This window comes from Streptopelia decaocto, assembly GCF_964273445.1.
Source record: "Streptopelia decaocto genome assembly, chromosome: 1".
Lineage (NCBI taxonomy): Eukaryota > Metazoa > Chordata > Aves > Columbiformes > Columbidae > Streptopelia > Streptopelia decaocto.
Genome location: NC_138663.1, coordinates 207,571,491 through 207,596,942, shown reverse-complemented (window position 1 = coordinate 207,596,942; position 25,452 = coordinate 207,571,491). Strand labels below are relative to the sequence as shown.

The 25,452-nt window shown below is 42.3% G+C and overlaps 1 protein-coding gene across 1 annotated transcript in view; it reads right to left on the bottom strand.

Moving 5' to 3' along the window:
• The window catches only part of TENM4 (teneurin transmembrane protein 4), a 653,831-nt gene that overhangs the window by 83,994 nt on the left and 544,385 nt on the right, over positions 1-25,452 (bottom strand). Inside the window, exons 20-24 of the mRNA XM_082052895.1 lie at positions 15,845-15,964; positions 9,763-10,024; positions 4,962-5,229; positions 2,212-2,355; positions 996-1,245 (exon numbers count right to left, since the gene is read on the bottom strand). Coding sequence (XP_081909021.1) covers positions 996-1,245; positions 2,212-2,355; positions 4,962-5,229; positions 9,763-10,024; positions 15,845-15,964 — 1,044 coding nt within the window. The remainder of the gene's footprint in view (positions 1-995; positions 1,246-2,211; positions 2,356-4,961; positions 5,230-9,762; positions 10,025-15,844; positions 15,965-25,452) is intronic.

The window sequence follows — 25,452 nt, the reverse complement described above, 5'->3', positions numbered from 1 at the left end:
CATTACTTTTGTCCCCAGAAGCTGGGACACTCAATCTGAGTAAGACAGGGAGATTCTGACTTTCTGTGAGACTCTCACTTCAGACCAGACCTTGAGAGGTGGTGAGAAGGTTCCCATTCAACATGCTAACCTCGCATTGACTTTAGGTGAGGTCCTTTAAGTCAAACACTGGTTTGATTCTATTGACTGTCCTGGAGTGAGTCTTGCCTGGTCACAGAGTCCAGAATCAAGCTCTGGTGCTTTGAAGTAGGTAATTTTATTTGTTGTGGAAATTTTACATAGGAAAAGTATCCTCAGTGAGGTCAATTTTAAATTTTGCTTCAGTCACAATCTATTTCATTTTTTCAGAACCTGTGACAAATCTATATTTTTCCTTCCTCCCCCCTTATTTTAATGGATGTTCCTTCACAAGCCTTCCTATTTCTCCTAGTATTTTCTTCCCCCTTTGTTATTTGGGGTTAAAAGGAAACACTTGCTTTCAGATGATCCACCTATATATTCACCTTGACGCTGCTGTTCAGTTGGGAACTGAGGGGGGCTGATATGTTTGTCCCCCAAAAAATAACTAGAAAAACCCAGTCCGTGGCTCCCTAGGTCATCACCCTGTCTTAATTATGAATGATTATCTATCCTGATTAACCTCTACGTATCACCATCAGTGCCATGTCCTTCCAAGTTCAGGTTATCTCAGAGGCTGAATTCCCACTGGTCTCTATCTACACCAAAAGGCAGAAATCAACACAGTTTGGCTTAACAGCACAGAAATGTGTTAATATTTTCGGCGTGTGATTCAATTCAGGAAGAACTTGTTAGTTCTGTGTTTCTCTAGTGTAAATCAAAGTCAGCAGCGTTGCAGAAGAGGCAAATCTGGGCAGAATTTTTTCTGTTTTGCTGTGTTTTCTTTTAAACAGTTTCGCTCTTTTTCCTTTCAGGTACATAAGATTTCTGCAGAACTTAAGGGTGTAATGATAACGGCCCCATTCAGCACAGCGTACCTCAGCTCCAGGATGTTGGTGACATTGCCAGAGGGAAAGATCCTTCGGATGTAGTTGAAATCTCCAACATAAAGACTTCCGTCAGACCCACAGGTGAGGGCAACAGGAGCCAGAAGTTTGTTCCCATCTGCAAGACCATTGCAGCTTGGACACGAAATGCTACGTCTGCGGCCATTGCCCATAATGCTTCCGATTACAGGCGGCTGCTGGGAAATAAACTGGTTTTCCCCATTTCCTTTATGCAAGATGCCTGGAGAGAGAAGACAGTAATAAGGAAATTAAAAGAGAGACAGGGAAACTGAGACCAAAGGGAGCACAAACCGGCAATGCTGGATGCCAGCTGGGGAACTTGTCAAGAGACAAGGAGGTTTATCACTCTTCATAGTGTTGTTTTGTGACAGTTTCAAATGAGAAGCCCCTTATCTGAAGTAAATTTTTATAGACCTATTTCTTTTCCTGCAGAAGAAAAGTATGTAGGGTGAACAAGACTGTCTTTACCTTTGAATTAATTACACTTTTCAGTGTCTCATGAATTTTCACCTGCCTTTTTCTGTCCATCCTTGCCCTGTATTTTGCAGTCTATAAGGTAAAAAATAAAATACACACAGCTCACAGAAAGACAAGGGATAGAAAGACCATGGTGCATTCTGTAGAGAAATGTTTCATCTGCAAAGCTCTGCTTACATTCCTTATATTATAAGCATAGTGTTTTCAGCAGTGAGGTGGGCTGAACTAGATGGTTGCTCCCATATCACAGCTATCATCCAGAAGGACACCGTGCTTCCATCTTTTGTATGTGTTCTGATCAGCTTCCAAGCCTCCCTGCTCTAGTCTTGAGCAACCTTCAAGGACCCTTGCACCTTCCATTCTCCTTTATGACCCATGAAGACATTAATTTCTGCAAGTACGCTTGCACATTGGGGGACGGTTCTGGGTGGATTTATGGTCAGTGGTACGTCCAACCTGAACAGACTCGCCTTTGTTATTTTACGAATATTTTCCTCATTAATCTGCTTAAGACACTACAAAGTTATACATGCTGACTGTCAACTTATGCACACCGTATTACTTCTGAATGTGGGTTATCAGAAATAACTTGTTAGTAAAATACATGAGAGAGTACATGTGTTGATCACATTTCTCTCCTTTTGTTGAATTCTCAACACTAAGAAGCAACTGAGCCTTGCAACACTGTTATGTGTTACAGCCAACCTACCACTTTGTATGTTGAGGGCATGATGTTTGTCCAGGGACCATCCTCCCAGTTTGGAAGCATCGATTTCATAACCCTGAAGCACAGCCGTCCTCTTCTCCCACAGGATCAAGTCAGGACAGGATTCATACTCATAACCTACCGAAACTATGAACAAGAAGCAAAAGAATCCCCCATATTAGTAGCCCAGAAATGCACAATCAACACACAGAGAGTTTCAACTGAGGAGGGTTAAGAGCTTTTCTACAGGAAACTGCCAATTTCATTTAAAATGTCATCATCACAATGCAGAATCTTAATATTTTTCTCTTTAAAGGCCATCCCGCATTTAAAAAGGTCAACACAGTCATAGATGTTGGGTAAATGTGCTAAATATTTAAAAGGCATGATTTTAAAGACACATTTAAAACAATGGGTATTTGAGAGGGCAAACTCCTAAATGGGAGCATTTTACTCCTATCTACTATCTTTGATAAAATACTGCACGTCAGGAACTTGCTAAAAATCCTTGTCCTTTCTTGGAAAGTTAAGACATACAAATGAGACAGGGGACAGAAAGTCCCCTAGAGATGGAAATATTAGACCAGGTTGACTTGTGGTCATTGTTAATATGAAAAAGGGTTTGATTGCCTTTTAGGCTCTCAACTCCACTGAACACACTGGAGTTGCTTAAGAGTAAAATGATGTCAGTAGAAGAAAAATTACGTTTTCGATAGAATAATGACTCCTTTATGATTTTCTCAGAAGAAGCAGGACCGGTTTCATTGGTTTGCTTTTCTTCTGCCCTACCTGATCTTTTCAGTGCTAACAGCTGAAGCAGAGCAGAACTACAAGTTCTATACAAATGAAAAGCAATTACATAACTCATTTTTTTCATTAGATAAAAATAAAGTTTGGATCTCACAAATTTCCTACCATCCTTAAAAAGTGCTGAGCACAGTGTGAACTCAGGATCCCCCATCAAATACAGACATTTGCAGAATCTGACAGTATCAGAGGAAGATGTAGTTTGGGAAATGAGGGTTTCTAGAGGTGGGAATCATTGAAAGCCTGAATGTTCATGTCCTCAGCCCTGCGTGAGTCCTTTACAGCTGCAGAACTGCACTGTGGAGCACTCCAGACCCACTGCTGATCTAGCACCTTAAAAAGCATGTCAATGTAGTCTTTAAGATACGCTACCAGAACATGTTTCCCAGTGTAGACTCCAAACTCGGTTGTATAGAATCACAGAATCATAGAATCATTTTGGTTGAAAAAGACCCTCAAGATCATCAAGTCCAACCATAACTCAACTCTAGCACTAAACCATGTCCCTAAGAACCTAATCTAAATGCCTTTTAAACCCCTCTAGGGATGGTGACTCCACCGCTGCCCTGGGCAGCCTGTTCCAATGCCCGACAATCCCTCCTGGGAAGCAATTTTTGCTAATACCCAACCTCAGCCTCCCCTGGCGCAACTTGAGGCCGTTTCCTCTGGTCCTGGCGCTTGTTCCTGGGGAGCAGAGCCTGACCCCCCCTGGCTCCAAGCTCCTTTCAGGCAGTTCAGAGATCAGAAGGTCTCCCCTCAGCTCCTGTTCTCCAGCTGAACCCCCCAGGTCCCTCAGCCGCTCCCATCACACTTGTGCTCCAGCCCCTTCCCCAGCTCCGTTCCCTTCTCTCAACTCGCTCCAGCACCTCAATGTCTTTCATATAGTGAGGGGCCCGAAACTGAATACAGTATGCAAGGTGCAACCTCATCAGTGCCCAGTACAGTGGCATGACCACTTCCCTGCTGCATTCACAGCACAGCTTCTTGCCCCACCATAACGGCTAAAATCACTGAGTTTGTTCAGCCCGGAGGAGACTGAGGGGAGAGCTTCATCACAAGGGGAGGAGGAGGGGCAGATGCCCAACTCTTCTCTTTAGTGATCAATGACAGAACCCAAGGGAGTGTCAGGAAGATGTGCCAGGGGAGGTTCAGGTTGGACATGAGGAAAAAGTTCTTCACCCAGAGGGTGCTGGACACTGGAACAGGCTCCCCAGGGAGGTGTCACAGCCCCAACCTGACAGTGTTCAAGAAGAGACTGGACAACGTCCTCAGACACACGGTGTGAACTGTGGGGTTGTCTTGTGCAGGGACAGGAGTTGGACTCGATGATCCTTGTGGGTCCCTTCCAACTCAGGACATTCTATGATATATTTCACCTTTTGCCCCGGGAAGTGGGTGGCATGGGTTACAATGCTTGGTGCTGGGGATGTGGCATATTGAGTATGCAGAGCCTCCCTATTCTCTGCCTTCCAGCCCCGACAGTCTTTTGCAGATGTCAATGAATGTACAAGAGAAAAGACCATCATGGGTTTGGGATGGCATTCTTGAATGGGTAATGAAGATGAAGCTAAAATTAGAGCAATGCTGAAGGTCAGGCATGAGGAGTAGTGGTGATCAGGGCTTAGTTCTAGGGATTTCTTTCAAAGCAGTGCTGACAGCTTTCGGCTGTATGTGAGACGTGGCCAAAAGCCTGTAGTCCCAGCTCATTCCTTCTGTATGAATATGATGGTAGCAGCTCAGGATGTATGTGCTGGGCCATGAGCCAGAGAACAGATAAGCGTTCATCTGTTGGGGAAATGTCTGCTGGCTGAACAGCTGGGCCAAATCCTCTCCAAAGAAACAGCAGGGACTATTTTATGTGTTAGAAGTTGGACCATACCCATGTAGGTCTGCACAGTGCCACTTGGCTACTTCTAAAAAGAGACACAAGCCCCGAGGTCACTTACCAAAAGCTTCTGAGAGCCCATACACCTTTTGGCTGTAGACATCTGTCTTATCCCAGATGAAATAATAGGACAGGTCCGGAGCAGCTGCAAACCACTTTCTGAAGAGGCGTCCCTCGACGGCCACCATGAGGTGGACTTTCATCAGGTTGAAAGGGATGGTGGGGTGGGTCATGCTGATCCTCAGCACTGATTTGTAGCCAGCTGTGCGGCTGCTCAGGTAACTCACTTTTATTTTACTGCCGGAAACATTAATCTCCTCCTGTAGGGCCTGTGGAAAAGCAATCCAGGAGGTGTTAAATCAGCAGCGAGGAGACAGGAAAAGGCAGTGAAGCTGTAATTTATCAAACACACCTTTATAAAAGCGCTGGTAGACACGTCTAAAAAAGCACACCTAGTAGGCATCGAGTATGAAATCATATCTGTAATTTATAGGGTTAGTTGAGGAAGCCAAGGAATGCCCCCATCTTTCTCCATCTCTGTTACATGGGAGAACAGGAGACCAAAGTATCACATTTAAGTCAGTGTTTACAATGGGACTCACTGTTAAAAGAAGTCCGGGACTCACTGTGAAAGAACATTGGGGTCTGAGATCAGCCCATCACTTTAGCCTCCATTTTATCTTGGGAGGTTTCTACGGCTGCTGATTTTTGTGTCCTGGCTTCTTTTTCCCAGTAAGAAAATCAAGGCCTACTTGGCCTGTATCATAGAATTGTTTTGGTTGGAAAAGACCTTCAAGATCATTGAGTCCAATGTCTCAGCCTGACCCACCACCATCAGCCCCTTTCCTTTCCCTTTCATTCTCCCTTCCCTTCCTTTTCCAGAGTCCTCTATATTCTAGGTGAGTTGCTTTGTTTTCTCCTCCAGCCACGAGTGTGGGTATTTCTGACTGACTAGGACAGTTAACTCACAGGTCTCTATTTGATTCCCAGATTTCACAAAATATCAGAAAAGAGCAGGAAAAGTTTTGTCTGCCCCTGTTCTGCTTTGAGAATTGAGAAGTGTCAGTAAAGATGGAATTTTCAGCTAATTTATCTGCTAATGTGCTCATTACAGAGGGTGTGGACTGGAAAACCTTTGAAGGTCCCTTCCAACCCAAACTGTTCTATGCCTCTCAGATTCTACAAAATGCAAGCAAATTTTCTGGAAAGTGATTCAATTTACATCCCTGACACCATGCTGATTCTTCCATGCAACATACTATTAAAAAGGGCATTTCTTTCTGAGGGTTTATGGGAAAAAATCTAATTGTCACTTTCCAGAAAATTTCACTCTTAGGTAAGCACGCAACATGGATATTGTCAGCACAAGACGGTAACCTTCGGCAAATTGTGAAAGACAAAGGCAGAAGCTTGGCAGTGAGCTGGAAAACTTGGTCTGTAAAAGGGATGTGTCAGAAGGTCAGAGCCACCACTGTTCTCTCCTGTGCCACTTCTGAAATACTTTGGTGTGCGGGACCCTAAATGAGCCGTGAAAATACTTCCCCAGCAGTCATCAGCTTCTGTAATATTAAGAGCATGGAAGCTTGAAGGCTGGTACGTAAAGAGATCCACCCATCAGGAAGGGATCACAGAATCATAGAACAGTGTGGGTTGAAAGGACCTTCAAAGCTCATCCAGTGCCACCCCTGCCATGAGCAGGGACATCTTCACCAGCTCAGGCTGCTCAGAGCCCCGTCCAGCCTGGCCTGGGATGTCTCCAGGGATGGTTCATCCACCACCTCTCTGGGCAACCTGGGACAGGCTCTCAGCACCCTCAGTGTAAAAAATGTCTTCCTCACGTCTGGCCTGAATCTCCCCTCTTTTAATTTAAAACCATCACCCCTTGTTCTATCGCAACAGGCCCTACTAAAGAGTCTGTCCCCATCTTTCTTATCAGACCCTTTTAAGTCTGGAAAGGCCGCAATAAGGTCCCCTCAGAGCTTCTCTTTTCTCCAGCTGAACACCCCAGCTCTCTCAGCCTGTCCTCCCAGCAGAGCTGTTCCAGCCTTGGATCATTGCTGTGGCTCCTCTGGACCTTCTCCAACAGGTTCATCACAGCCATCCTGGTGTCCTCCAAGCTACATGGCTCCTATACTCAACCCCTTCGACATGGGAGCAGCAAACTTGCCTGGAGGGACAAGTTGCTCATCTCTTACAGGTTTTCTGGTTAGCATTATCAATAATGACAAATCGCGTAACCTGCCCCCTGAGAAGATCTCTTCTAATCTGTCATCCAAGGCCCAACACTTTTTCAAGTGATAACTTACAGTCTCTGAGCATTGCGGCACTTGACAAACAGACACATCCCGAAGTTCAAGTGCTGTTCCACTGTGCTCATAAATATTTACTGTCTGTAATGCAGCCTTTTCGATTTACATATCTCAGTGCTTAGGAGGCTGAGAGATGACAGAATTGGGAAAACCCAGGAATTTAAAAATATATTTTATGAGCTCAGCAACAAGCTGAGCTGGGACCTGGCTGAACCAGAGACCAGCTGAGCCGAGCTGCAGTAAAGGTGGTCCCTTGTATCAAATCTGTCTTCATCTGTAACCGCTCTAGGAAAAAGCCAGGCAGAAATAATTGTCACAGAGGTACTGTTTGCAATGTCTGGTTCAAATCCCTGTCAGAAATAATTACTTGTGTCTGTCACGGTCTGTCTCTGCTGTCTGTCACTCCGGAGAAAGGGTCAGCACAGTGGTACCAGAGCCCTGAGCCGCGCAAGGGGTTGGGTTTAAAGGCACCTGCTTAAAGAGTGGGTTCAAGTGGTAATTCCGATTATCTGGGATGCATTTGTAGTTTGTAAGTAGCGCTGAACCAGCAACAAAGCAGGGCATTGGTGAGGGGGGAGTATAATCCTGTAGGACATTGGTGGGAGAAGAGGGGAAAAATAAGCTTTAAAATACTCCGAATGCACCAAAAGTAATGACAGTTGAATTGTGCCCTTATTTCTATTTGATAATTGCTGTTTGGACCAGACAAATTCATATGTTGTGTCTGGGGTCTTTGTGAGTTACTAGTGCTCTCTAGAGTTTATTATAGCCTAATCAATATAATCTGCTCTTTAAAAGTTGTCTGGCCACCAGGCCAGTCAGGCAGAAGAGCTGGTTCTTCAGGCTTACTAAGGATTTTCACTATTTAGTAACTTTCACCGCAGTGTTTCCTTCACTCCTGGGTGTTGATCTGTGCTTGCATTAGTAGCAATTCTTCCACTTTTTGCATGAGACAATGTAGAAAACCCTTTTTCTGTGTGTTGGGTTACACATTTCTCTTACAGCTGCTCTTCATGCTGCCAGTAGACAAGGCAAGGAACAATCAATCTTCTTTTATTATTCTCTTTGAGAATATGATGCTCAGAATGAATTTTGAGAAATAAAGTCATTTAGGACCTGATTCAGGGGCCTTAACACCGTCACCTAATGCCATTGAAATGTTCTCTGGCATCCAAAACCTCTGCATGGGGATGACAGATCTGACACGGACCTTCCTGAGATCTGAAGCTACAGCTGGAGGCCTGAGGAAACACTTTGGGACATCTTAAATGGCACCAAATTTGTCTTCAGGCACCTGAATCAAACACTTAAAATGTACTTTTTGGTCCTTTGAATGCAAGCAGGTAGAGGACACTGCACTTATTTGTTGGAGCTCGTAAGGTTCCTATCTGCCCACTTGTCAAAATCTCTTTCCCTGCCCTGCCATCCACTTGTCACCTCCTCCCAGCTTTGTGCTCACACCTTTTATATTTAACATTTCTCTACTGAGAAACACATTTTATAAAATGCAGCTGCAGCAACTGCCAGCTAGGTTATTTTTTATTGTGTATATATCCTGTATAGGAATGAAAAATAGTTAATTTATGAAATAAAGTACTGTCAGGACTCCACCATAAAATCAGATTGTCTTGTATACTCCCGCACCACAAATTCCGTTACCCTTTAGCTGTCAGTGTTTTAAGTGGAATACAGTTTTAGAGGTTTTAGCTCAATAATTTGGCATGTGGGAAAAGTAGTGCTCATCATTCATGGGATTAATCTTATCTAAACTTAGGAACCTAAAAGTTAGGGGTCTTCTCTGAACTTCTGGGTCTCTTCATGGACAAAGGGCTCTTTAGAAGGTTGTTCTTGCCACGTAAACTTAAGGGTGGGATTCAATTTCAGTTCACGGCATCTAAATACGGATGTCAAAGTATAAATGTGTGCATGTGAGGTGGGAATGTAAGCATCAATTACAGTCAGTGGAAATCTAAGTGATACTGTCAGTGTGAACTGGATACCTTCAAGATGGTCAGCTTAATTGATCTACAGGCTCTGCTGGCGGTATTGATAAGATTCCTGTCAGCTTTAATGGGAGCTCAGACATCTAGCACACATCCAGACGATTGTGTGTGAACACCTTATTTAGGTGCCATAACCTCAAAGCGAATCCCACTAAGGTCTTAATTAGATTCCATAACTGCAGGTGTCCAGTGCAATTTGGGATGTTCAAGTTATATCTGAGATTCACAAGGGGTTGGCAGATATAATGCAGGACACTGATAGGGGATTAGTCCAGACTGGGAGTCAGAGGCCACGCACGCTGTCTTCAGGACACTAAACATCTATGATGAGGGTGGTGAGACACTGTCCCAGGTTGGCCAGAGAGGTGGTGGATGAACTATCCCTGGAGACATCCCAGGCCAGGCTGGATGGGGCTCTGAGCAACCTGAGCTGGTGTAGATGTCCCTGCTCGTGGCAGGGATGGCACTGGGTGAGCTTTAGACGTCCCTTCCAACCCAAACTATTCTATGATTCTATGAAATTTTTCTCCTTGGTTCAGGCGGTTCATACCTGGATTTCAGGAATGATAGGACCTTTCTCCGAGCAGGAACTTGCAAAAGCTGTCAGAGGAGATGGGGAGACCACAGGGTTTGGCCGGGCGAAGTTACTGAGGTCACAGCTTGGGATCTCATTCTCTTCGTGCCTCATGACTATGGTTTCCATCACGAAGAAGCGATCCCAAGGCAGCCACAGCGTGTGCTCCTGGGTGATGAAGGGGGCGCGCTCAAAGTGCAGGATAATGGAGATGCCACCAATGGTTACGAGGTCGAAGCTGTTTTGAGAGATGGAATACAACATTAGTGCAAGCACCACTCTGTTTGTAATAATACCGCAACAAGGACTCCCAGAAAAATCATTGCAAGAAATATCATCAGCCACATTTTACAAGCATAAAACCTGCAGCCCAAAGTGGTTTTTGCTGAGTAAGAGCAAGTACCAGAGGCAGGAGTACAAACTCAGCTTCTTTGCATGTTGTCCTCATCTATATTAAAAACATACCCATCTCTTTTTTCGAGACAAATGTTTATCTTCGTTAGTGCTTTTCCAGTGTTATTTGATCATACATACTAACTTTATTTATTTTATTTTATTTTATTTTATTTTATTTTATTTTATTTTATTTTATTTTATTTTATTTTATTTTATTTTATTTTATTTTATTTTATTTTATTTTATTTTATTTTATTTTTATTTTTTTATTTTTATTTTTATTTTTTTTTAATTTTATTTAGAAGCATCTATCATCCAAACACAGTCACAGATTGAATCAGTTCACATGATGAGATAAACTTTTTGGAAAGCTGTTTCTCTAACACACCATCACATAAATTGTCTTGGCATCACTGTCAACCTGACTAGAACCTAATGCACCCCAGGGAACATGTGGAGCCCAGTCACGGACCTACTGGAGCAGGCACAGGGACAAAATCAACACCACACAGACAGTGTCTGTACCACAGCAGCCAGCACATGTAGTGTTTTTTGACTCTTAATCATTTAAAGCAGGGCAGATAATGTACTGCCTGTGGTCTGCAACTTCACCCTATGTTACCTTCCAGCCAAGTGGCTTCTCTGCCTGTGTAATGTTCGATGATACTATGTCAGGCCCTCCAGAGCTGTATGGAGGGATGTTACTCCATAAGGAAAACATTCCTCCTCTTCATGTAAAGGTTTGGGGTTTTTCTTAGTTTTGCATTTAAACTTTACAACTTGTTGTAGATGGAGATTTTATGAAGTACCACACAATGTATCTACTACGTATAGACTCCACGATTTGGAGACCTCTCATTTTGAGGCATGACAAGCTGAAGACCACCTCTGATGCACCTTGTAATTACAAGGTAAGACAGAAACTGAAAAATGTACTTTAAATTATTTTCATATTAATTATGAGGCTTTCAGATTGGCTACAAAAATCCCAGAGGAGCAACAAGGGGTATGAATGACTTCTAAAAAATTTTTTTGCAAGCAAACATTCAGAAGAACCTTTTATTTTTTTTTATGGCTTATAGACTGAGGTGCCATTTAGTAAATATAATTACGAAAAGAAAGTTATTCAGGAAAGAATTTTAAATTGAGTCCACGGGAGGGAGCGGAAAGCACTTTAAAAAGCTAAATACATGTTTATTCTACCACTCAAGTGGGGGCATGAGCTTCCCAGACCTATGGAGCTTGGCTTGCAACAGCCCGACGAGTAACTTGCTGGTCCTTGCCAGCAAAGCTGCGCAGCATTTGTACTTTGATGAGAACATTTTTAACAGTCAATTAGCATTTGGCAAGCCCTTCGGCTAGGAGGGAGAAGATTGCTCTGCGTGAATCCCAGGCACTGAAAGGGGCAACGGGAGGAAAGAAACAAACATTACAAATGATGCTCAGCAAGTTTTTAGGCAAACGGGAAGGGGTTTTATCTGGAAAAACCTCTTGTTTCACTCCTTTGTGAAAGGTGCTTGGCTGGGTTAGGGATGGTAACCTGCTGGGGGGAACATCTTTGCCTCTCCTGCATCCCCAAAATGGGATGTGGAAGGGAAAGCATCACCCCAGCATCACAGCAGCTGTGAAAACAGAAAGACACGCCGTATTTTTAACAGGCGCTGCTGCTCACAAGCCATTTGTTTTTTTTCCCAGAGTCACAGGGTGCAGCTTTCAAGTTACCACACCTGGAATATTGTGTCCAGTTGTGGCCCCTCAGTTCCAGCAGGACAGGGAACTGCTGGAGAGAGTCCAGCACAGGGCAACAAAGATGCTGAAGGGAGTGGAGCATCTCCCGTGTGAGGAAAGGCTGAGGGAGCTGGGGCTCTGGAGCTGGAGAAGACTGAGGGGTGACCTCATGAATGTTTCCAGATATATAAAGGGTGAGTGTCAGGAGGATAGAGCCAGGCTCTTCTCGGTGACAACCAGTGATAGGGCAAGGGGTAATGGGTACAAACTGGAACACAAGAGGTTCCACTTAAATTTGAGAAGAAACTTCTTCTCAGTGAGGGTGCCAGAGCCTGGCCCAGGCTGCCCAGGGAGGTTGTGGAGTCTCCTTCTCTGCAGACATTCCAACCCGCCTGGACACCTTCCTGTGTAACCTCATCTGGGTGTTCCTGCTCCATGGGGGGATTGCACTGGATGAGCTTTCGAGGTCCCTTCCAACCCCTGACATTCTGGGATTCTGTGATACCTTCATGAACTGAACAAAAGCTAAAACCAAACCAAAGAGGAAAACCCCAACTGAAAACACCATCCTCCCAGCTTCCCTTACTGAAGTTAAATTTAACAAGAGCAAAACCGCCTTGGGATTTAAGGAACAAGATAATCGTATTTCTGGTTTTGCTGCTGATTTCTGATGTCTTTTTTATCACTCTAAAACAATCACACTTGTTGTACAGTCATATTGCTTTGTTTTTCTTAAAAGACTCTGGAGAGACAGGCCAGAGGATGAAATTCTCCATTTATCCACAAAGCAGGTTTAAAAAAAAAAAGACAAAACAAAGCCCACAGAAAAGTATAACCCTTTCTCATCTCTTTGCTCTGGAATTCCATGTATTTGGTCTTTCTCAGACAGTCAAAGTTGTTGAATGTTATGGCAGGTACACGATATGGAAAAGTCTGGAGGCTTTCCTGCTGTTTTGTTAACACTACAACAATGGGATACTGAGGACTTGAAGTCTTTATAAATTAAGTTTAAACATATTTAAAGCTTTATCTAAATACATGGTTTATAATCCTGTCCCAATTCTTTGATCCATCTATTTGCTTTACAAAGAAATCATGCAAACAATAGAGTGGGTTGAGATCTGTCATTTTATCTTCATGCCTTGGTATCTGATAAAGGTCTGCATCATGATAATTAGGCTAAAAACACACACAAGCCTTGAAGTTATCAAAGTTTTGCTCAGAACAAGTAATGTGACTCAAATAGGTCCAGGATTTTGCTATTAGGGGCTGTACATGGGTACTCCAATAGGAGTGAGACTCACTTGCAGAGACCTGGGGTGCAGTGAACCCCCTTGCAGGGGCAAAAAAATTAGTTCACTGTCATTTTAAAACTGAAATTTCCCTTATGATACTAATTTTGAAACTTTGTCATGCCAAAAAACCAAACCAAATCAAACCAAAACCCTGAAAAAAACCCCAAACCTCAAGCAACAAAATCAGCTTTGCGACCAATCTAGCTAAACAGATGCAATTCTGTCTTTAAACTCCCTTATTTTAAAAAACAAAACAGAGTTACTGCCCTGCTATCAGTGAACTGATTTGCTAAATCAATTTAAGGCAACTCAGTGCACTTGTTGAGAAATATACATTTCTATAGTGAATATGCCAAGTAATAAAGCCAGTGAGCTTTACGCAGTTATATCATAACCCCTGGAACAAGGTAACTGTTTGCATGTATGTTCCCATTTTTCCTCCAAACCATCGAAGATGGTCCCAATGACCCCTATGACTGTGCACTGGTATGGACTGGGAACACACACAGCCTCCTACTGGAATTCAGGAGAATACACTTCTTGCTTAAGAGCATGAATTTCTTACAAAAAAGGTGACTCAATGACATGAAAACTGCACTGCAAAGAAGCTGATGAGAAGAGTCATGCTCTATTCAGAAAATTACCGAAAACTATAAAAACACAGAACAGAAATTGTAAGAGCAATAATTCTTTAGGTGATTTCGAAAGTGCTTTACACACGGTATTTAATGAATGCTATACCAATCAGCGAGGAAGGCAAGTAAACATTATCTGCTTTTCCCAGGCCGGTTGGCTGGACTAGGAAGGTTCAAAGGTACATCTAATGCTACCTGCTAAATCAGTACTGAGACTAGGCTTAGAAATAAGGCAGGTCCAACATCATTTTATGCCCTGACAGTTTTAGTTTGAATACTATTAAAGACTTCAAGGTAATTTTTAGATAACCTCAGCATTGAGGAAGTATTCTGTAAGAGAATATTTAAGAGTATTCTTTAAGAGCTCTGAGCTGGACGGGGCTCTGAGCAACCTGAGCTGGTGAAGATGTCCCTGCTCATGGCAGGGGTGGCACAGGATGAGCTTTGGAGGACCCTTCCAACCCAGACTATTCTGTAATACTATGATTATCCCTTTTATCATCCAGATTTTATTACCATGTCATCCTAGAGGTGGAGCATCACTGGGAAAGCCTCCTAGTCACCATTGGTGTTACTGTAGGTGCAAACTCCCCTGAGTGTGAACAAGGCAGCATTAAGCACATGTTGCTACCACATGTTCCTCTCATTCTTCACAATTCTATCAGTTTCTCTGGCCAAGTTAAACCTCTAATGAAAGCTGTGGATTGGAGAGGTGCTAAAATCCATAAATCCCCTCCCAAGTGCTAGTGGTTAGTAGTCAATGCATAGACCATGTGCAGCTGGAATCCCTTATGTTTCATTTTTGTTCTTCAAAGAAAGGGAGCCAATTAGCAGTGACAGACAAAAGATAAGATGAAAGACATACCCAATTTGCAATGCTTTTGTTTTGGTTGAGCGTGATTACTCAGATTTTAAGCATTCGCCTCTAACACAGCCTTAATCTTAATGGCTTCTTCCTAATCATTTCAACATGAATTAGCAAGAATTCTGAGAGCAGGAGACATCTTTTCTTTATGTGCATGGGCAGTGCATTGCCCGGTTGTTGGCTAAAGGTTGTAGGTGATATCACTAAAGTAATAATAATAATTACAAATAAGGATAGGATAGGATAGGATAGGATAGGATAGGATAGGATAGGATAGAATAGAATAGAATAGAATAGAATAGAATAGAATAGAATAGAATAGAATAGAATAGAATAGAATAGAATAGAATAGAATAGAATAGAATAGAAGTAGAATAGAATAGGTTTCAGTTGGAATGGACCTACAGTCATCATCTAGTCCAACTGCCTGACCACTTCAGGGCTGATCAAAAGTTAAATCATGTTGTTAAGGGCATTGTCCAAATGGCTCTTAAACACTGACAGGCTTGGGGCATCAACCATCTCTCTAGGAAGGTTGTTCCAGTGTTTGACCACCATCTCGGTAAATAAATGCTTCCTAATGTCTAGTCTAAACCTCTCCTAATGCAGCTTTGAACCATCCTCTTCTCTTTAGAAAGCTGCAGAAAGCAACATGGTTGTCCCTCATCCTCCTTTTCTCCAAGTTAGACAAGCCCAAAGCCCTCAGCTGCTTCTCACAGCAAACTCCTTCCAGCCCTGTCACCAGCTTTGTTGCCCTCCTCTGGATGACTTCAAGGACCTTCACATCCTTCTTAAAGTGTGGGGCTTAAAACTGCACCCAGGGCTCAAGTTGAAGCCGCACCAATGCTTATTACAGTTTGATATCATCAACGAACTTGCTAAAGGCACATTCAACTCATGCATCCATGTCACTGATAAATCCATCAAACAGGACTGGCCCCAGAATTGAACCCTGAGGAACACAGCTGGTGACCACTCGCCAGCCACATGTAGCTTCCTAACAACAAACAATAATGCATCAACATCTTCAAAATCCATCAACAACAGACGTACTCTTGGAAGGAGCTTGTGTTTAGTGTTGATGGTAATAATCCTGTAACTGCTGCTTGGACACTGTAAATCCTCTAAAGACGTCCTACCTGCCGTCTTGTCTGCTGATCGTGTATCCAAAAAGAGGATTGTTGACAAAGCTGATGTTCACTCCAACTAGAGGGGTCCCATCTGCCGTCATCACCTGGCCACGAATCACACAGGCATGTCTGCAAGAAGGAGAAAAATAATAAGAAATAGTAAGTTTTTTTGACAATTTCAGGTTTTTCCTCTACTTCTGTGGCTGGGAATCCTATGGATTAGAAAGCCCAGGCCCTGACGTCCTGGAAAGCTGAGGACCATGCCAATGTGTCTTGATGTTGGGATTCTGCTCTTGAAGACTTTATCAGGAGCAGTGTAAGAACACTCGATACTTAAAATAGGGTTTACATTTATCCTACTCTTGAAAAGCCACTGCTGCAGAATATATTTCATTAACTATGGACTTGTGTAGGGTTTGCAACATCACATTGGAATTTGCTATAAACAAGCTTCACAGTGTCTTGATGATACTGCCCTAATTATGGGCAAAGCACATTTTAGAACCAAACAGAACAGAAACCTGCCAAGCACTTCATGGACATATTAAGGCACAAAAGCCACAGAAGGACCCTGACCAGGGCTTGGCGGCTCATTTCTTTCACACTTGGCAAAACCACAACAGATAATTTGCTAGGTGCAGATAGCTTCCTTGCAAACTGCTTGGGAAACTGAGCACGATAACAGGACAGGCTTTTTCTTCCCATTTTTTTCTTTCCAAGTTTGGTAGATTGCATTATTTTATAGGCTACATCTATTCCAATCACTCTATGCTCTGAAATGTGCTCTTTTGTCTAAGGATTTCAAGGATCTTTGCAAACATTGATTAATACTGCAAGATGGGTATTTTACAGGGAGAGGAAATAAAGCACAGGGTGATTTTCAGTTGTGCAAGGTCAGTCAGAAAATCTGCAGTAAAGCCCAAGACAGATTTTCTAGGTTCTTCTTCCAAAGTCTGTTTCCAGACCTCTAAGTCATTACTACGTCGCTACCTCAGGAGCTTCCCATAAAGACAAAGCATCACATGTCTGTGAGAGTGTCTGAACCCAATTTTTGGCTGAAGGTGACTATTTTTCTGAGCAGCAACAGCAAATTGTGGTGTCAGTGTGCAAACGTGACCCAGTGAGTGATTGTCCTCACTGCTGTCCTGGTGGAGAGCAGAGATTGAAAGCCAATGTTCCTCCAGGTACAGGGCCAGATCTCAGCTCGAGTAAATCACTGCAGCTGCACTTGCCGTCTACCCACTTCCACTGAGAAATGTTGCTCTGCTGGTTCACTGAGGCAAAAGATGACATCTGCAGCATTTTGGAAATATGATTTGGTAAACACAGATCATCATAGAATTGCTTTGGTTGGAAGAGACACACAGGATCATTGAATCCAACAAAATTTCAAGTTATTTTCTTACAGTCTACCTAAAAATCTGATATTGTATAACATAAGGACATAAAGTATGATTTCTGTTTAATAAGGGCTTCACTAGTTGTAAATTCCACAGTACCGAGACCAGACAGTTGTCAGGGAGTCTTGAACAAAACTCCTACTGATAAAAGTGGAGAATTCCAATATTAACAAAAATTCTCAAAGCGTAACTAGAATGTGTTGGCAATTTAAAATGTGACCAGATTCATATACAATTTTGGAATGAGCCACAGGAAAATGAGATAATGGAAATGATTTTTCTGTCACTAAGTTTCCACGGATATATCATCACCAACTTGTTAGAAGTCATGTAGGAAAAGACTTGGACGCAGTTTGGAACTAATAATGTTAATACTTCTGTTGCTTCTCCCATTGAAGGCTCTAACTCAGCCTCCCATACAACAAATTCACAGTAATATTCCAGTACAGCATTATGCACATCAGCCTCTAACAGGCAAAGCAAACTCAAAGCATCACGATGCCATGGAATATGCTTGGAAAAATGTCAGTGCTGGGAATAACCCCACTGAAGTCAACGGATCATGGATCACAGCACAATTTTTGCACAAATTGAATGTGTCTGATCACATCTGAGCTAAGAGCAGAACCCTGGCCTTCTCTTCCCAGATATTTCCGTGAGCGCCTCCACCCTGTCCCATCTCCTTTGCCATCCTTTAGAGAGGCCTGAGGAAGGGCTTGAAATTTTCTTCTCTCAGTTTCTCATCAAATGGCCCCACATTTTTTGGAAGGGTAGTAATCACTACAGACTGTTGCTTAAAGACAAGGAGCTTGTAGCTGCAGAACACGACGGACTCAGTATTCTGAATTACTGACAGTATGTTCGAGCCAACACTGGAACGATGAATGTTTTAAAATACTTGAAAGACACAATCATACATTTTTGTGAACACAAAAAGAATACTTCCACCTGTTGTTTCTTCCTTCCCAGAGTTAAAAGCAAGCAAAGGAAAAAAATACAACATGTTGCAGGTGTCTCTCCTGTTGTCCTACATAAAACACGTGTGCAAGCAGTTGCAAACTTCTCAGCAATATTACAAACACATTGGCCTAGATCTGCAGTTCATGTTAATGAGGGGGATGTGCTTTGTATCAGCAAACATCTGGTCCATTATTTATCACTGACAATGGTCCTCTCCTATGAGGACAAGCTGAGAGAGTTGGGGCTGTTCAGCCTGGAGAAGAGAAGGCTCCAGGGAGACCTTATTGGAACCTTTCCATACTTAAAAGGGGTCTGTAAGAAAGATGGGAACAGACTTTTTAGTAGAGCGTGTTGTGGATAGGACAAGGAGTGATGGTTTTAAACTAAAAGAGGGAAAATTCAGGCCAGACATGAGGAAGAAATTTTTTACATTGAGAGTGATGAGAGCCTGGCCCAAGTTGGCCAGAGAGGTGGTGGATGAACCATCCCTGGAGACATCCCAGGCCAGGCTGGACGGGGCTCTGAGCAACCTGAGCTGGTGAAGATGTCCCTGCTCATGGCAGGGGTGGCACTGGATGAGCTTGTGGAGGAGGTTGTGGAGTCTCCTTCTCTGCAGACATTCCAACCCGCCTGGACACCTTCCTGTGTAACCTCATCTGGGTGTTCCTGCTCCATGGGGGGATTGCACTGGATGAGCTTTCGAGGTCCCTTCCAATCCCTGACGTTCTGTGATTCTGTGACAAAGAGCTTCCTCTCACCTTGGCAGCTGTAACAAATGCATTTGAAATCCCACCTTCCAGGAAGAGATTCAGTTCCCATGCCAGATGATGCTTTGCAGTGCTGGCTTCCAAATCTGTTAGCACATCTACTGGCTGACTAACCAGGACGCTGCTGGCATCTCAAAGATGCAGCCTGTCAACAAGCCCAGCTGCATCCATCCTCCCCAAGACTACAACAATAGCTTTATTTACATGCAATAAGGAAAGATGGTCCCACAAAGGGGACATCTCTACGGAAGCGCAGTGGTAAAAAGAATCTGGAGCAACATGCAGAAATCTGAATTCAGTTAAAAGCAGGAGGGAGAGAAAATGGAGGAAAACCAAAGCTCAGGCTCTGCCTGACTGGAGTCTCAAATCTTCTCCTTCCCTGGGTGGCAAAATTTGCCCCACTTGGGAAGAACAGTTAATACAGCGTGTTGGAAGCAGCTGGCTCCTCTAGTGTCAGTGTGTCCTTTCTGGAGGCAAGATCGACAACCCACCAGGCAGCGAGCCCCCCAGGAACCTGGCTAATGCTAATTTAGTCAGCTGTTTCCTTCAGAAGACCTTGGTCTAAATGCAATTACACTACAAACAAGTTAAGTGGTACTGCTAAGACGCTCAGCTCTGTTAGGTCTCCCAATATATTTACATAAAATTATCTCTCATGTTAATAGAAGAGATGTATTCCACCAGTCGAGGCCTGCCAGTTCAGAGTGTTTTCTGCAGTTGAATGAAATTGAATTTCTTGTAGCTGGAGCCTCATCTTCCCCTTGAATTATTAACAGATTCCACCTATTGCCTCTGTTTTCTGGGCTTTTTGTTTGTTTGTTTCTCTCATTACTTTTACATCAGGCTCTATGGATTCTTGTTTTACAATGAACAGCAGTCTGGGGTTTTTTTCTTCTTTAATTAGACTTTTCCTTTCCCCTTTTTTAAATTTTGTTTTTTCATTTGTCCATAAAGGCTTCCCTGAAACACCAAATCATTATCAAAATGCTATATACATGGTGTATCAGATGATTTTAAAACATCACTTGGTGAAATCATTCTTTATTGCATACAAAATTAAATGAAGTCTTCCTGATAAGATATGGACCACAGTGGCAAAAAAAGACAGGGGTGCACCAACACCTTTACTTTCCCATTGCTAAACTATGAAGTCTGACAGGCAGTCAACAAAATCGAAGCAGACAAAACCAGTTTTAGAACAGAAGCCAGAAAAGTAAATTCCCCAAAAGCCATTGCACATTATGGGAGTACATTAAAGATTTGTCTTTAATACTGACTCTGATCCAATGTTTCATAACTTAGACATTGACTGTTCCAACATTTCTTATTCATAGATGTTTTCTGCCGACAGTGTGCTTGGCACTGGGAAATAGACAAAAATACAGCTTCTGCTAAACATTTTTCATTGGGAAAAGAAAATTCCATGCATGCTGAAGTCTTTTGCTTCAAGAAATGTATATTCTTTCCTTGGCTGAGGAGAGGCACCATGGGAAACCTCACCCCAATGAATGTCTGCAGCTCCTCTAAGTATTTCCTCCGTAATTCATTATGCCTTCTCCTTTAAAGCTTTCAGAGGTGTGGAGATGGTTATTGCGACTGCTTAGCCATCCTCAGCCAAGTTATTAATATAATAAATATTTTAATTTGCCACTATAAACCTCCTCATCTCTTTGAACTTATTTACCACTTTCATATTTTATTTATATATATAAATATAGGATATATGCAGGATATAAATGGGATGAAACAGCAATAGAGCACCATGGAGTGAAATATCTAGAAAGTTATTGCTTGTTGATAAGCTTATTATTAATAAAATTAGGTGATCTTAGTTTTACTTCTTCCTCTGCTACAGAATGTGTGACACTGGTCACATTGACCAGTCTGGACGTGTCTTTGTAATTGTAGTAATCTGCTAATCCCTTGCATAGGGATTTTTACATCCTCATGGCACTTCACCTGTGACACGCTCAGGCACTTTCCTGATAAGTGCCTATAAATACAGTCATTTGTTACAAACATGGTCTCCCAGCTTCAGCTGCTCTGACCTTTTTGCTTGATAATAACACAGGAGGCAGCAAAATGTACCTTGTCCATTTTGGGTTGAATGCACCTGTCTCACGTTAAACAACCTCAGGGCAGACAACTACTAGGAGAGATAGGAAAACTGGTAAAAGCCAGGTAAAAGCTGAGGGCATCATGATCAAACACAGGGACACAGAGAAAATGCCTGAGCTGACAGATGAAGGACAAAAGAAGAGGAGGAAACAGCTGAACATACAGACCTTCAAGTTCATTGCTTGTGGCAGTATTTCCCTCAAAAGCACTCTGTAAAAAATCCCTGTCCCTTGGCTCTTAACTGTGCAGAAAAAACTCCTGACAGTCTTGAACTGAGACAAACCCTGTCTGGCTTCTTCAGTCCAGTTTAGCTGTAGGAAGAGCTTAAACTGGAAACCCACCTACTGATTTTAGCTGACATCAGAGAATCAGAGAATCACAGAATAGTTTGGGTTGGAAGGGACCTTCACAGCTCATCCAGTGCCACCCCTGCCATGAGCAGGGACATCTTCACCAGCTCAGGTTGCTCAGAGCCCCGTCCAGCCTGGCCTGGGATGTCTCCAGGGATGGTTCATTCACCACCTCTCTGACCAACCCGGGCCAGTATTTTTTCACCCTCATCTGAATTAAGGAATTAATATTAGGAAAAAGAAGGGAAAAGATCCATTTTAGGGTTCCTTGCCAAGCAAAAAAGGCACACTTACATGAAAGAAGTGGAAATTAAAGAGTAGTCATCCAAATACACCCCTCCACATCACCATGGATGGCACAAGTGAGTTTCTGAAAGGGTTTGGCCCATGTTGGGCAGCCGGGATACAACCATTGATTAGGTGGAGCAGACAAGCTCACTAATAAGGGAAACACCAGAATGCCAGTGTCAACCTGACAAAGGACTAAACGTGCTGACATTCAACCAGGTTCCAAATGAGGATTTGCTACAGTGGCACTAACAGATGTGGTTTGCAACAGATCCTGACACTCAACTTTCTGAGCAGCTGATGCAGTGGGACACCCAGGAGAAAAAGAGTGTACGATGAAGAGCAAAGTTTGTAAGAGCCCTGACCGAGCTCAATAAAAGAAAGTCAATTCTAAGTCGTTTGCAGCAAAACCAACATGGTCTCTGTTTGTTTAACCTACTCAGTGAAGCTATTTATAAGGTCGCATCACTAAGGGTCAGGAGATGCTGATGGTTCTTTAAGTGTGTATGGTCCTTAACTGTTAACCTTTTGCACGAAACCTTCTGCAGTCTTTCAGATATTCTACAAAACACACATTAAGGGCAACCAAATGAAATGCTTCAATGAAAACCCATTACTTAAACTGTCCTAAGGAGGACAGGGAGGAAAGCAACACTTTTACAAATGTGGCTAATGAAGTCGGTGTTTGAAGTACAGAGGAAAGCACTTATTAAGCAAATTTTTATTCTTGTTGTCTCTTTACAGTCCAACCTCACAGTATCAAAACAGCCTTCATCTGAAAACCCAGATGGATGGTGTGAACTGTGGGGTTGTCCTGTGCAGGGACAGGAGTTGGACTCGATGATCCTTGTGGGTCCCTTCCAGCTCAGGATATTCTGTGGTTCTGTGATATTTTCAGTATTCACAAGCGGATTGGTTTCATGACCAGCTGTTGTCCAGTTTCTCAAGTTCTGGGTGCACGTGTCTGCATTCTGTGCTGTGAAGTCTTACAAACTGGTAGCTCTCAAAAACCTCCTTTGGTGTCATCATTTTAGCAATATTAGTGACTGGTAGTTGCAACTTCTCCAGAAGGAAAATAAAGCATCTTTATTGCATGTTTACTAACAAAATATAGCATCAAGGACTACCTACCACATCTAGGAAACCAATGATCAAATGATCTTTGTTCTGAAAGCAATTCCCTGAAGGACTCAAGCCCTTATTGCTTTGAAAACTTCTCCCAAGCTTTGAACCTTATTCAGCTCCTCGATGTACGTCTTTATGAACATGCAATCTTCCTTGTGACCTGCTGAGCACTCTGGCCGCTGTTGGAAAGAGAAGGCGTTTCTGCCACCCAAAGCATCTCGGGTCTCTGTGCCTCACTGACTCACTATTTTTGCATCCCAAGTTGTCTCAGTTGAGCTATAATGGGAAGGATGAGGGATGCAAGAAGGATGCTCATCAAACATGAAATAAAGAGGAAAAGACACTGATGCTGGTCTTTTAAATCACAAAACTGGTTCCAACTATACTATTTAAACACAACTATTTCAAAACCGAGTTTTATAGGAAATGCAATGCATAATAAAGTTGGATTGTGCTTTACTTTTTAAAGTGCAGAATTCTTTTATTCACAATGTCACTAAGTAATGCTTTAAAAGCTGATGATTCCTTTACTCCAATACAACAAAAAAACCCCCACTTTACTGCTTTGCACAAGATCTCAAAGAAACACTCCTATTTTTTTAGGTCTATAAAGTCTAAGTCAGGCATTCATCAGCTTGTAAAGTGTAAGATAATTTTTCCACCTAATACTGAATTACACTCATTTCAGAATTTTTCAGAAGTGATCCTGTAACCATTATTTCTATGAGAGGTAAAGACTTTATGGTGCAATAACTTTCAGAGATGAATAACGTATTCAAGTCAAGTCTTCACAAAAAAATGTCTGCAGAACTTAGCAGCTCTGTACTACTGTAGTATTTTATGTCTGGTATTTATTTTGTAAGCTGTGGCCACATATTCAGCTCTGCAGAAGACCCAAAATAAAAGCAAGTCCTTCCATTGAACTTGAGGCACCATGAAAGCAGAACTGAGCAGGACAGAAGGAAAAATACATTATTTGCAGGTTAATTATAAAATGAACTCTCTTTTTGATGATCATAGGGAAAGTTCTTTAACTACATATAAGCTGTCTGATAGTTCTGTAATGATTTAAAGGAATCAGGAAAAAATAAAAGGTTCAATAAAAGAGACCAGATTTTATGACTGGGCTCTTAAAACTGCTTTTTTAAAGTAGGAGGTTTTAACCAATTTAGCAAGTAAATGTCACACTCAAAGGACAGACTCATCCTGATATATTGCAATGGTTGAAATACATGTACCCAGCTGCTATTATCTGCCCCAAAGCCAACGTGGCAAGGGAGAACTTTACCCCACCAGTACGAAGCCAACAGGACCAGCTCACACCAGTTTCCCCAGCAGTTCTAAGTGGGAAAGGAGACTTTGCACTGAACTGGTCAAGGGGTGATCGAGCTCTTCAGCCCGGTCTGGGGTCAGAAAATCTCTGCAGAAGTGAGGCAGCAAAGAGCTGGGGACAGAAAACTCCATCAAACTCCATTTATTTTTGTAGAATAAACATGTTAGGGTCCCCCACCAGAATCACTACAGCAGTGAACGGGTATTTAATTTGAGGAAGCCGTATGGAGTAATGAAATAATCAAATCTCTCCATTGAACAGGATATGCAGTTTCTAGTGCAATTATATTATTATTACTGGTGTTACACTGAATAGAGCTACTGACTGAGCTCAGAGTTATCATGCCAGACATGTCCACCAACAACTAATGTAAAACAACGTGCATGTGGGCTGCTCTTTTTGTACCTTGAATATTGAATATTAATCAAGTATCTATGCACAGATCCAAGTGATTACACCAGCATCTACTCATAGTTCAAACTCCTGAAACCAAATTTTCACATCAGCACCGGTGTAATTTGAGGGGTACTTAACTAATTAGGGGTTTTGCTTTTCTGCTTGGGAGTTTTGAAGGCTCAGGGTTTGCTTTCTGCACATCCCAAGAGCTCCAAGGTCCGTAGGTATCACCTGAGACCTTTTAGTTCCATGTACAGGATGGTGCAACATTAATATTGGCTGCCTTGTCTGATCCTGGAAGCATGCCCAAATTTAGGAAGATCCTACTCAAGAGTTTCTGCTTGGTAATACATATCCTTCTCTTTTTTTAATATTTATTAAAATCTGCACCCCAGTTTCTGCAATGACTGTGCACAGGACTTCGTTCTACTTCCACTTGTAAAAGGGGAATATAATTACATTACGATTATGCTATGTTATGGAAAGAAACATAAAAATGGGTGGGAACTTTGCTTTCATAGAGTCCTGTGGGTACAAGTTCCATAAAGTGGAAGTGAGCTGCATATATTGCATTGGTTTATTATCTGGAAATAATGCCATTTTCAACCAAAAATCAATTTATGTTGAAATAATGCTATACTATATAATTTAAAATCAAAAGGCAAACATTGAAAAGGCATACAGACATATATATGCCTTGTACACTGAAAAGGTAAGTTTTAAAAGTATGCTTTCCTCTGCTTAAAAGGAATAATTACCAAAATAAAAACCACCAAGTCTTTGAAAATTCCTCATTATTCTCCTGCATTTCAAAAAGCTATGATTTGTAGCTATGAAGTAGTTCATTTAAGCAGAAAGCATTAAAAGCAGAAGGAAGCCT